We start from the raw sequence: 12840 nt of genomic DNA on the forward strand, positions 1-12840 counted from the left end.
AATCTTTTAATAATCTTTTAATAATCAAGATGAATCTAAAGATACGGTGCCCAGAAGAATAACTTCTGTTCAAAATTAAAGAATAAGAAGAAGCGAAAAATTTTGACCCTCGGGCGCAGACGAGAAAATTAACGAAGATCAAATGTTGATATGTTATTGTCGTCTGACGACCAATGATGGGGTTGAGGCGATTACGCCCGATAAGCTTCCCTAAACTGAGGAAATCACACCATTGGTCCGCCTCTTGAAAAGGGGTTGGATATAAGGTACTGATAATCTTTTGACCGATACATTTTGGAGGTGTGATTCCTGATTAAAACATCTGTCATATCTAAAGAGGGACACAGGATTTTATTTGTTGATGAAATATTTTATTGCTTTCTTCAGTATCAAACAACCGATCGACAGCGATACACATTAGATATATTTCAAATTATCGTTTAAAAGGTATGTGTTATTTTCATATAGTTATCTTAATTTCTGTAGTTTGTTCTACATTATCTTACATGTTTATATTTTTCTAATTTTATTAGCATTTATATAATACGATGATGTTGTATCTATGATTTTTCCTAAATATTCAGTTAGAATAAGCAATTTTTATTCGGTTATTTCAGTTACTTCCACCAATCAATTTTCAAAAAGGTTATCTCTCAATACTAGATGTTCTACCATTTTTTGATTTATCTATGCATTTATTAAAACTTTGTTCCAGTACAGCCAATAATACTTTTGTTTTTAATATCTTGGTAACTTTCCACCATTTCGTATATAAAGTTCAAATTCAAGAAATTTCCTATTTTGTTAAAATATGTCAGAAAAATATATAATAAAAAAATACTAAAAAGTATTAATCAAGATTTTTATTTGCTAATCATCTTTAGAATAACTTTTTTCATCGGCGAATATGCGTGTTTGCGTGTTATACGTATAATTTGAAATTTATGTGAAAAATAAGAATAAAAATCTGGATTTTTTTTTTTTGATTTTTATGCATGTTATGTAGGTACTTCAAGAAAATTACTGAAACTCATTTTATTCAATTCCAGTACACGTAAACATTTAATCTTATCATCTTGACTGTAGCACTGTTAACGTAACGCAATTGAGCCATTTTATTTACTTATTTATTTATCTATTTATTTATTGAGTCATAATGTCTCTTAATGTCACACTAAGAATATTGTTACACTCTTTATTTGGATAAAATAAAAACAGGAAATAACAAAAAGGTACATAATTAGAGAAACGTTTTTTATCGTCAGGGTATCTTAGTTTAAAACCTTTAATTAGACCGCTTATCAGCCTGTTTTATAAATTTATGCTGAAAAAGGAACACATTTTATAACTGTTACACTTATTTCTGTCATTCCAGGAAGCGCAAAGAGAAGACCTAATCATGTCGCTATCTTACAACATTGACAAATTGCTTGAGAAGAGTGCCGGCGAAGACGACACAGTTGAAAATACTGACACTGAATCCTTCAATCAGAGTTTTTCCGAAAATGACGAAAACTCTGACGACGACAAATCGATCAGTCCACCGTATATACGGAAATACGACAGACGTCATAAATCACGTGTTCCGGAGGACGTTCGTCTGCGCGTCAATTGTAGAGAACGTCAAAGAATGCATGATTTGAATTCAGCTTTGGACAGTTTAAGACAGACTTTGCCATATTCGCATGGACCTTCTGTAAAGAAAATATCAAAAATGGCAACATTAATTCTTGCAAGGAATTACATAGTGATGTTGAACAAATCTCTTGATGAAATGAGAAAACTAGTAACAGATATATCAATGAAACAAACATCACCGACGAACATCCCCGTAGCACCGGTTCCAAGTGCCATTTCTCCGGAAAGAATATCTCCTGCATCAGTTTCAGTTTCAGCGCTTACACCATTCAGTGCCGGTTTAACGGCATCACATCCGGTGTTGAGTAATGACATTCCAAAACAGCTTCCGACCTTTGCCCAACTGAATTCGTTATACGCACCGTACAAAGTTTCGGCAGTTCAGCAGACGACAAGCGCACATGGACATGTATCTCCGCTCTGTCCGTGTAACTTTTGTCAAGTGTCACTCGCCTCCTTACCGAAACCAGACTGGAAAAAATCCTGCTAAATCATAGACTAGAGACAATTTTGTGCTAGTTACTGTATGGATGTTGATATATTTTTCGCGTCTTTTACCTGTTTTTAGTTGGATTTGTTAACATACATGATACTCTTGACAATCATTCGATCAAGCGTGTAAACTTTCTTTATATGTGTCTGTCTGTCTGTCTGTCTGTCTATCTATCTATCTATCTGTCTGTCTGTCTGCCTGCTTTTCTTGCTTTCTTTCTTCTTTTTTTTTCGTTTTTCACATCTGCCTTTATATCGTTCTTTCATTATTTCTTAAGTCTGTCTGTCTTTCTGTCTGGCTGTCCATCTGTCTTTTTTCTTTCTATATCTTTGTTATTTCAACAAGTTACTGTTTGTATTTTTAATGTAGCACGTTACAATAAAGAATATACTGTTACTGAAACTTGTTTTTTGGTTAACATTCTTTAATTGAAATAATGAAAATGAACTGTGTTTTGTTTGATTCTGTGATGTTCTTACTTTATTCAGGTATAAGCAAACTCTACTCGGTATTAGATTCATTTTTTCCAAATATTGATTTCCATTTTATCCATATTGTTTTCATAATTTTTGTGATGTGTTAGATTCCACGTGAGGTTTTAAATATTAATAATTTCTACAAAGGCCAAGTACAAATTTCTTTTATATATGTATTTAGCAAGATTTTTTTTTACATAACATGGCCTTGACAGAAATATTTAACTAAAAACTCACCTGGAATCTAACATATCACTAAAAATATGAAAATGATATCAATAAAATAAAAATCAATCATATATATATATCTGGTATTAAGTACTTTGTCCAGTGGCTACTGTCGGAATAAACTTACTGTATTTTTTTGGAGCCGGACGAAACCCCTTCCGGACAAAAAACATTCCGCTGATATTTCATGAAGTGGATAAACCGCTTCCTCCCGGCCTGCCTTTAAATTACGTGCAAATTTTGAATCATGGACATATCGGTGAAAAATACGAAATATGGACGAATCTTATAATACTGACGTCGCCGCGGTCACTTTACGACAATATTTTGATATATGGACAATACTCTACATGTTTATTTTTTTTTTAAATATTCTAACACGATCCGATTTGTTTTTCCTACAAAACAAAAAAAGACTAAAATTGTGTGTTATCATGCAACAATACACTGTGCATCAAAGTTAAGACGTCATATAGCGGCGGATCCACTCAGGTGCATAATAGTTAGAATGGAAACAGTGGTTTGCTCTTGAATAAAATTATTGCATGTGGTTTAGACAGACAGACAGATGACTTTATTTTCTCCCAAGGTAAACAAATTACTACATGGGGATAAACTGCATCCAAAATTGAAACTACAATGATACTTCCGGCAGCACCTTATTTACTGATGAATGTTGTGTTAATTTGTTTTCTAGAGGATTCTGGAGTATAAAATTATGATAGATGTGTATTATTATATCACTAATTGCTTCGGATCTGAGCTCCAAACATCGATTTTATCGAACGACAAATCACTGTTTTGGGATATATTAAATAATTAGTATTTAAATTAAAACTGAGAAGACCGAAGATACTGAACAAAACAGCTAACCCGCAATTTATTATTTTGTCAATATCTTGGATATTACTGAAAGTACATTTAAAAAAAATTTAGCACACCCTCAGAATAATAATGTTGATGATGATATTTCAAAATTTCAATAAGATCAAACTGTGTCATTGTATAAATGTAATAATATTACGTCTTCAACCAGTCAAAGATATGCACTATATGTCTGGGATTTAGAAACTAGCGAAAAACGTTTTAAGAGAAGAAAATGAACACAAAAACAAAATAATATCTTTGTCGTGCCCTATCAAAAAAGTAATTTAATATTCATGTGATATGTAGCCATTTTCTTGTAAAAATTTAAAACGGGACGTGGTAGTAAAATTAATAAAATTATATCTTCACGTAGTTCGACAAAATTGAACTGAAACGTATTTTTAATTTCAAAAAAGTACTTTCATTAAAAAAAATGGCAAAATAGTAAAAGACCGGTTAGCTTTTTTTCAGTATATGATTTAAGTAATTTAGAATTAATATCATTCGTTTTACTTAGATAACTTAACAACCGATACCACAACTGTTAATAGGAGCCGAGTGGTTAAGGCCACTGACTTGAAACCACTTGCCCTTCATCGATTTGGGTTTGAGCCTCAATCGGGGCGTTGAACTCTTCATAGGAGGAAGCTATCTAGCTGGCTTACGGAAGGTCAGTGGTTCTACCCAGGTGCCCGCTCGTAATGAAATAATGCACGGAGGGGCACCTTCCTCCACCATCAAAGCTGGGAAGTCGCCATATGATCTATAGCTGTGTTTGGCGACGTAACCCAACGAAACCCAACGAAAATATATATAAAAAAAAAAAAAAAAAAAAAAACATCTCTGTTAATGACCAGGAAGAACAATGCCGTGACAGTGATCAAACTTAGTCAGTTGTTAAATTATACGGTTAATATATTATTAAATTGTTTGTATTTAGATTTTTTTCCGTTTATTTTAATGTTTTAGATAAAAATACTGCATATCGCCCTTTATATTTCTTTGGAGAAAACATTTTATGAATGTCCAGGCAAAGACTGTTTTGTATCACGTCATGAAATCAGCTGCAGCCTTTATTCACATATTCCGTAAATGCAAAAACATAGTAAAATTTTGGATGTTTTTATTCCCACACCACCATTATTTTTTTTCAATAATAGAAGTAACATATAGAAGTTATGCATATGATCACGTATTTTAAGGCGGAAACTTGCACCAAAAATAATTATATCAAATCGCTTTAGTTAAAATAGCCCAAGAATGCTATACTATTCGCAAAAGAGACTGGTTTAGATTACGTTGTACATATGATCATATTCGAATTCACTGCTGACTAGGACTAAAAAAAACAACAACAACAACAACAACAACAAAAAAAAAAAAAAAAAAAAAAAAACTAAAAAACCAGATGCACTCCAAAACGCCTTTATATAAGACTGGTGTGTCCCACTCTGAATAATAATAACTATAGTCCCTGAAAAAAAGAGAAAAAATAAAACAACTGTTTTTCGCAAAATATATATTTGTGTTTTTTTTCCCATGGCTAGGAGATAGACCTAAAATTGATTTCCAAATAGACAAAATTCTTAGCAACTTAACCACAGAACGGCCGTCTCTGTACAACAGGTATATCTCAGTCTTCCAAGTGGTGTTTGCATATTATGCCATATGGTATTTTCTTTGGTAAAACAATTAAATTGTCAATTGGAAAAGCCTATTGTCGCCATTATGAAAGTAGTGCATCGCTTGCTTGGTATTACCAGGTGAAAGTCTTATATTGTCAGCCGACTAACGGGATTTTTTTTAAATGTGAAGGTAATTTCCTATGTGTTAATATGTCTTCTTTTTTTCACTTTCACAAAGGCATTGCTTGTATAAAATGAGTTCTGAACTGAACCCTTCAAATCTGCGTGAAATTTAATTTGAAACAAATCGCCTCTGGTGTATCGAATACGTTCAAATGCGCCGATCTTTTAAATTCACGTGACAAAATTCCAGATTTTTATCATATGAATTCAAATGAAGCGTAAAGGCTTCTTGCTGGGTGCTGTAATGTGTATTGTCCGAGAATAATGACAGTTGCATCTGTTGTGACGGATAATTCGGATACAAAGATCGCTTTTGCATATAATTACACGGTACCATCAAATTATCTACGAACAAAAACATGTCCATGAACATTGTTGATGCAATCTTTTAATGAAATGTTTATTCTTGTCACTATATCGAGTACAAATGAATAAACAGAAAATGACTTAAAGAAAATCTCAGTTTTACAACCACTGAAGGGCAATACTACTATAGCGTGTTTGTATTAACATGTATGCATTACTGAAATATGTAACAGAATTTTAAGAAAGGACTTAAGCTGTCATAGAATGTGCCGTTTGTAATTTTGACCGAAACTGGTACCTTTATTGAAGATTGTCAGTCACAGAAAATAAACCATGCAGGTCGAAATAAATTAAGTTTATACATAGTTAAGGACGGCTGCGGCAGTTTTGGGTAAAAAAATCCCAATAATAGAGTTTGTTCAAACTTTGTATATAAACACAGTGTAATGTTAGAAACAGAATTATGGAAAAAAAATCGAAGGTCGCAATGCTTGTTCAGGAGTTATCGGTCCTTGAATATGTCAGTTTGAAGAAAAATCCAGTTTTAAGGGCAGAAAACTCCTAAACAAGCACGGTGACCTATGTTTTGGCATTTTTCTGTTTCTAACACGAGACTGTGTTCATATACAAAGTTTTAACAAATTCTATTATTGAGAATTTTTTGCCCTATCTCTCATACAAGAAACTGCAGCGAGCGTCTTTAATATTTATTTTATAGTTTGTTAAGGAAGCTGAAAGTAGTTTTCAGTGCCGTTCTTACGATAAACTATCCGGTGCGAACGACATACTCATTCATCAGAAAGGTGCTAGTGAATTATATCGTACGCACAGTAGTATGTCGTATGCCTGACATAGTTAAATAGTTTACCCTATTTGTTTTAGCTCGATTGTGATGAAAACTTCATGCTTATTGGAACCATTCTCGGGTCCGCTTCCTGGGAAAACCAGTACTGGTGTCATATAAGAAGACATGGTCGTAACCCCAGTGGGACTCGAACCCACGACCCATGGATTGAGCGGCCGACACCTTATCCACTAGACCACCACTCAACATAGTTAAGTTATACGCCTCGAGATATGTAATGCAGGGGTCTCCGTGGCCGAGTGGTTGGGGTCGCAGAAAGTATACACATATAAGTTCTTTCGTACGAGGCTGCCATTCTCATGACTTGCGGAAGGCCAGTGGTTTAACCAATCTACGGTGTTCCATTTTGACAATCGTGACTTTTTATTTAATACTAAACCACGATGCACGATGGTACGATGACGAAAACGCGATGGCGCGATGGCACGATGATGAAACAACGATGGTACGATGGTGAAAACGCGATGGCACGATGATGAAATCGCGATGGTACGATGGTGAAATGCCGATGTAATATCGCGTTTTCATCATCGTACCATCGCGTTTTCACCATCGCACCATCGTGCCATCGCGTTTTCATCATCGTACCATCGTACCATCGCGTTTTCACCATCGTATCATCGATCGCGTTTTCACCATCGTGCCATCGCGTTATCATCATCATATCATCGTGGTTTCACCATCGTACCATCGCGTTTTCACCATCGTACCATCGCGTTTTCACCATCGTGCCATCGCGTTATCATCATCGTACCATCGTGGTTTCACCATCATACCATCGCGTTTTCACCATCGTACCATTGCCTTCCAGTTAAAAATGCGTAGTCCCCGTACACTTGTATTTTTGTCAACAATAAATGAATGTATCTCGATGTATTTTGTGAGTAGAAATTTACCATTTAGATTCTGCTGTTTTGCAAAATGTTTATAAAATGTTCAGTGCTCATAGTTCATTTAAACTGTAAAATCTTCAAGGCCACGTCCTTTGTATTTTATGTATGCATGTAAATAAAAAGCTTGGTGTAATAGTCACATGGTATTATTCAAACTCAGCTTATTCTTGTTAGGATGAAGAAGGTACATAGTACAATGTGAAAATGAGATTATATCAAGCCTGTATTTTACTGACACATATACTGTACCACTGCGCATGACCACCGGATGGTACGATGGTACGATGGTGAAAACGCGATGGTACGATGGTGACAACGCGATGGTACGATGGTGAAAATGCGATGGTACGATGATGAAAACGCGATGACACGATGGTGAAAACGCGACGTTACGATGATGAAAACGCGATGGTACGATGACACGATGGTGAAAACGCGATGGTACGCTGATGAAAACGCGATATTACATCGACATTTCACCATCGTACCATTAAAAAAGCTGCTGTTGACAAGAAACCTTTTCGTAACGATTCTGGGCAAATTGTGTTGGTCTCGTGTACGATTCGACATCAACATTGCAGCACTTTTTGTTTAGATTATTGTTATTTGCTTCTGTACGAATGGACTGCATAATTGTGATAGCTTTCAAATTGATTGAAAACAAATTTAGATTAAACGAGATGTGAAAGTATAGCACATGATAATGCGTACCGTTCGTTTCATTGTGCGTTTTCAATATGTGAAGTGACATTCGCCCGCAACTGTTTGATATATAAAACCGCATTACGCAAACTAATAGTATTTAAGTTACAAATCAATGGCGACCGCATTGGTACAATCCTGTTACATTGAGGGCTTCTTGACCTCCGGGGAAACATGATACCCTGGCACGCGCCAGATACAAGCTTATTGTGTCAAGCAGACGACAGATTGCGCGAGGAGTATCACAGTCCTACAATAATTAAAATCGATGGACCTGAAATTATGACACATTATGTTAACTTGGTGGACTGGCTGTAATAAAATTCTGACTTCAAGTGAAAAATGTCAATAGTAGGCCTAGCCATTCAGATCATCATTACTTTGTACCGAGCTTTGTTTCGTATACCTCTATAGCCATCTCCATATTTTTTCATTTCAAATACAAAGTTTTGAAAACTGTTTCTTTTGTAAATATGTTATATCATTATGTTTTTAGTACACTTTGTCCTACAAATGACAATTGTATGGTAATTTTCTAAGTTTAAGTATGTATGCTACATTGTAACCAGAGTAGATTCAAATTCATTCAGATGTAACTCATGTAATTAAATATTTTAGCTGCTAAAATATCATGCTTGTGTTTCTCAATCCCTGCAAGTAAATTTTTTTATTTGAAGTACATGAACCCCCTAAAGGTAATTCATATTGCTAGAAGAAGAAAATATGGTTATTCAACACTTTTTAGTTTATTTTGAGTATGAGCAAAACATTGTGTCCTATCGTACATGGAAGTTATCAGTAGACAAGGCAAAGGGGATGTTTAAAATATCATATATCTTGCTTTTTTTTCCTTAATTTCTTTAAATACGTATTAAATAGATTGATCTTTCCCATTTCATGTAGCTTCAAAACATTTTATTTCTAGAGTAAGAAATAATCTGCTCACATATTAACAAGTATAGTGTTTATGTATAAACAAAATGGAACTGAAACCGCCGAAACACCCGTTATCATACATGGTTGCTTAAAATGACAGAAAATGCGTTACCATGGAAACATGAGCCCTAGGATATAAACAGTTTAATGTTATTCTAGAAAACGTATGCATATATCATTAACCCTTAAGTGATTCTGCCTTTGCGACCAGTGCAGACCAAGATCAGCCTGCACATCCATGCGTGCAGTCTGATCATGGTCTGCACTGCTCGCCATTCAGTCAGTATCTTTTTGGTAAGCGCCACTTTTAAAAGTTAATGGTACTGTCCAAATTCAAAGACAGACAAGTTCATTATAGAAATTTAGCAGGGTAAGGATTAAAATATCAACAACGCAGACTTATACAGATAAGTGTAAAACCGAAATAAGCAGAAAAAATGTTAAATATCACTATTTTCCTTCTTTCAATATCATATGAATTACTTTTAGAATGTCTTGTGTTTCAAATTTGTATGAATCTTTTACTTAAAGGGACATAGACAAACAAACATGAAATTTTAGTAGCTAAAACATTTAATTACACTGAGTGTTATGAACTGATGCATTTCAATAAATTTGAATCTACCCTGGTAACAAGTAATCTTCATACTTGATATGAAATTCGCTTATAAAAGGATATCAGTGGAGATGGCGATGCATGAGACTCTTGAAAGTTTTATTCCTGAAAAATCTAAATGAATTAAATCATACAAAAGTATTTCGGAACCAATTATTAGACAGAGACCACCAAATCCAAACAATGAAGGCAGTTTACAAGGAATAAGCTTAGGTAATCGGGAATAAGGTTAGTAAAGTAAACAAATCCAAGAGGTGCATGTTTTTCTTTCAAAACTGAACATTTTTACTGTGTTATGCAGTATTTTTAATACATTAATTTTGGCAATACTTGGTACATTTGGTGTGTATGAAAAAAGTTTCGTGAAACTGTTTTCCCCTGCCATGCCATTGATGTAAACATAGGGTCATATCATTAATTTGAAAAATAATCAAATATAGTATCACTATTCATGTATTTTTCGTCATTGTTTTTGGTGGAACTAGGATAGTTCTTGTAAAATATGTGTTTCAATTTAGGGAAGGGTGTACTTGCCATCATGTTATGATTGAAGTCTACCAGAAAGCGGCTGGTGGTCTGTAACCATTAAATAATAATAATAATCAAAACCCGGAAGAACTATAAACAGATTCTTCGAAGACAGAGTTTTAATTGGTCTTTAAATAAAATATGCGGAACAACACCTAAAGGCCAAGGAAAGACTGATCATAAGTTGATTTCTTATGAAAGCCATCCTCAAGCCTTTCATAAAGCTGAAAGAATTTTTAAAATCGGACCACTATTGAAAAAGATATGGCAGTTTGAAATTTAAGAAAATGGCTGATCATGGAGGCAGCCATTTTGTGTGTTTATGACGTCATTTACACACTGCTGAATTCTTTATTTAGCAAATACCCTTTTAAATAGATTGCTTTTGTATGTTTCTTAAGTGTAAGATGTAAAACATGGTAATATCTTTCATTGTAGCTGAAAAAAATAGAATAATTATTTTCCAGAAATAAGTAAATACAATTCAAATATGTGTCTAGAAATTTAATAAATCGCCCATTTTGTTTTTTGTTGCCATGGAAACAAAATGGCCGCCATTTTGATCAATTTTAAATGCTCATAACTTTTTCATTTTTAAATCGATTTTGAAAATTCTTTCAATTCTTTAAATCATTATTTAAATGATTAAAGAAATCCCAGCAGATGGAATTAACAACAAAATAACGTTGCCTTTCCATTTAATTAAGTGTCATATTCTGTTATTAAAATATTCCAGCGCATAGTAAGGTATGATATAACTGGACCGAACCCAAGGTGACAACTGCTCCCTGGGTATTGTTTCGTGTGCATATCTCATTTAGTAATGCTCATTATATAACGATCAGGTGAACACTGCTCAGTAGGAAATAATCGTGTAAGCATTTCTCACTTGATTACAACTCGATCAGTAAACAGGCGAAGTTCATACGAGCACTTGCTTGATTGGTAACTTAACTCTACGGGTAAACGGTCAATGTCTAGTTGAGGACTGCTCATTGGGTATTATTTCGACGATCTCTAACTCACTGGGTAATGCTCACACGAACACCACTCACTGGGTTAACGTTCGACGATCTCTTATTCGCTGGGTAATGCTCACACAAACACCACTCACTAGGTTAACGTTCGACGATCTCTTATTCGCTGGGTAATGCTCACATGAACACCACTCACTGGGTTAACGGCCGACGATCTCTTATCCGCTGGGTAATGCTCACACGAACGCCACTCACTGGGTTAACGGTCGACGATCTCTTATCCGCTGGGTAATGCTCACACGAACGCCACTCACTGGGTTAACGGTCGACCATCTCTTATTCGCTTGGTAATGCTCACACGAACACCACTCACTGGGTTAACGGTCGACGATCTCTTATTCGCTGGGTAATGCTCACACGGAGGAGTACTCACTCGGTAATTTTTCGACGACCTCGTACTCGCTGGTTAATGCTCAAACGAAAACCACTCATTGGATAACCGGGTATTTTTTAGTTGACGACTGCTCACTGGGAAATGTTTCGACGACCTCCAACTCACTGAGTAATATTCATATGAGTTCACTGCCTGGGTAACCGGGTAATGTTTAGTTGATGACTGCTCACTGGATAATATTTCAATGATCTCTAGCTCACTGAATAATGTTCACATGAACACCACTCACTGGGTAACCGGGTAATATTTAACTGAGGACTGATTTCTTTATTTATATCAAATACATGTTCATGTGATCATTTCTCACTGGGTAATAGTCAGGTAAGCGCTTTCTTTTGATGACTATGCATTAGATAATATGAGATGATCTCTAATCACTGGGTATTGTTAAATTAACCACTGTACCAACTGGGTACTGTTCAGACGACCACTATATTCACTGGAAATTGTTCATATGATCACTACAATCGCTGTATACTGTACAGGTGATCACTGCCCATTGGGTATTGTTCAGAATATTACTATATTCGATATGTGTTATTCAGATGGTCACTAATTGCTCGGCATTATTTAGCTGAAACCTACTCAATATACATTATTCACATGGTCATAACTCACTATTTTTTTTTTGTTCAGATGATCACTACTCACTGGATATTGTTCAGTTGATCACTGTTCAGTTTGTAGTGTACAGATGATTACTGCTTTCTGGATATTGTTCAGGTGATCACAACTGAGTAATATTTATGTGAAAATTATCGTCAACTTACCGGTTTTCAACCCTAAACTTATTCTCAGTTTATTTTATATTTAGGCTATTAATATTTTATATTTAGGCCATAACAGTTTTCGGACTGTACTCTTAATTTTGAAGTATTTTGATATATTATTTGGCTTTGAGAAAAAGACACACATTTGATTAACCATAAAATTGGATGTAACTTTAAAGGTCCTTACATCAGTCTAACAATTATTGTATTCATCTTAGTGGACGGTTTGAAAACAGGTTATAGAATCTAGTACCATGTTGAAAGTACGTGTGCTACGTATTAA

At 34.8% G+C, this 12840-nt stretch overlaps 1 protein-coding gene across 1 annotated transcript; it reads left to right on the plus strand.

The window, feature by feature from the left end:
• Positions 1-1399: 1399 nt before the first annotated feature.
• LOC123552636 (class E basic helix-loop-helix protein 23-like) lies at positions 1400-2128 on the plus strand. Its single transcript, XM_045342380.2, has one exon. It carries the CDS (start codon positions 1400-1402, stop codon positions 2126-2128), a length of 729 nt encoding a protein of 242 aa, XP_045198315.2.
• The last annotated feature ends 10712 nt before the right edge of the window (positions 2129-12840 follow it).

This window comes from Mercenaria mercenaria, chromosome 4 (assembly GCF_021730395.1).
Source record: "Mercenaria mercenaria strain notata chromosome 4, MADL_Memer_1, whole genome shotgun sequence".
NCBI lineage: Eukaryota > Metazoa > Mollusca > Bivalvia > Venerida > Veneridae > Mercenaria > Mercenaria mercenaria.